The sequence below is a fragment of the Morus notabilis genome, unplaced genomic scaffold (genome assembly GCF_000414095.1).
Source record: "Morus notabilis unplaced genomic scaffold, ASM41409v2 C11417050, whole genome shotgun sequence".
NCBI lineage: Eukaryota > Viridiplantae > Streptophyta > Magnoliopsida > Rosales > Moraceae > Morus > Morus notabilis.
The window spans coordinates 1-1481 of NW_010387081.1; the positions used below are offsets into that span (position 1 = coordinate 1).

The 1481-nt window shown below is 35.4% G+C and overlaps 1 protein-coding gene across 1 annotated transcript; it reads left to right on the top strand.

The window, feature by feature from the left end:
* Positions 1 to 129: 129 nt before the first annotated feature.
* LOC112095166 (thiosulfate/3-mercaptopyruvate sulfurtransferase 1, mitochondrial-like) lies at positions 130 to 1241 on the top strand (the record flags this gene model as incomplete). The annotated part of the gene is made up of 4 exons (XM_024176847.1): positions 130 to 192; positions 602 to 726; positions 829 to 991; positions 1146 to 1241. Coding segments are annotated over 4 exons (447 nt in total), but the record flags the coding sequence as incomplete, so codon positions are not given.
* Between the last annotated feature and the right edge of the window lie 240 nt (positions 1242 to 1481).

Genomic DNA, 1481 nt, shown 5'->3' on the forward strand with positions numbered 1-1481 from the left:
AGATTAACACTTATATTTATCTAAGTGATATGGACCTTTTCATTTTACTATAATATAAGATCTTAAATGGTATTGGTATGTCATCATGTGTTAGCCTTGAGTCTACTAATTTAGTTTCTGCCTTTGCAGGTTGCTCATATTCCTGGTGCTCTCTTCTTTGACATTGACGGGATTTCAGACCGAACGACAAATGTGAGATGGTTTTCCTTCAGATGTTAATCTATCTTTTGTCATTTATGTGCTTGCTCGAAAAGAGTCATTTCAGAATAATCGACCATCTGCTGAGAAATAAAGTCTTCTCTTAAAAACAAAAAAGATTCTTTGAAGAAACTGTTTATTGATGCACTTAACATACATCTTCTTCATGTTGGAGGTTTTTCAAGGGGCAGTCTCAACAGATATAGGCCTTATGCACACCCATAAATAACAAACCAATCACTTGCATTTCATTGGACTGAGAAATGATACATTGGATGAATCTTTAGGATCTTCCAATAGCAATATCAGTGACTCATTCTATGCTGGTTACTACGAATTCAGTAGGCTTCTTTTGTTTTTCTCTTGGTTTATGATTTGCTAAGGTGAAATTGTGTTGCTCTAGTTACCACATATGTTGCCATCAGAAGAAGCCTTTGCTGCTGCTGTTTCTGCTCTTGGCATCGAGAACAAAGATGATGTGGTTGTGTATGATGGGAAGGGGGTTTTTAGTGCAGCTCGTGTTTGGTGGTGAGTTATTGGTTCTACTCTAAAATAGCTCTGATTGTGTATTATGCCCCCCTTTCTTGGTTGGATGGATAAACTAATTTTCTTTTGTTTTTCATATTAAAGGATGTTTCGGGTATTTGGCCATAATAGAGTGTGGGTTTTAGACGGAGGCCTGCCACATTGGCGAGCAGCGGGATATGATGTTGAATCTAGTGCTTCTGGTGATGCTATTTTGAAAGCTAGTGCTGCCACTGAAGCGATAGAGAAAGTGTATCAGGGACATGCGGTATATTTAAAAATTATTTGCCTATTTGTATTCTATCTCAATTTCCTTTTGGTTTCTTGTGTGGATGGACCGTGTAACTATGTGTGTAACTCTGTGTTAATCTGCTTTCCTAGTTGTTTCTTTTAATATGATCTATAACTTTCCCTGGTCGTAGGTTGGGCCAGTTACATTTGAGACAAAGTTTCAGCCACATATTGTCTGGACTCTTGATCAGGTTGGCTCTCTTGTTTATGAAAATATGCTGCTTTTGGTAATCTTGATTCTTGTTTCTGTAATGGGTGCTCAGTTTGGAGCTCGATTTCACTATGTTATTGTTTGTTCTATGCTAAGCATGTTATCTATTTTATCAAAAATTGCAAGTTGCAAGTTTTTTATTTTTATTTTTTAAATATAGTATGTATTATAAACCTGAATGTAACACCAACTTCTTATTTGCCTAATCTATTCCTGATATATATATATATATATATATATTTTTTTTTTTTTTTTT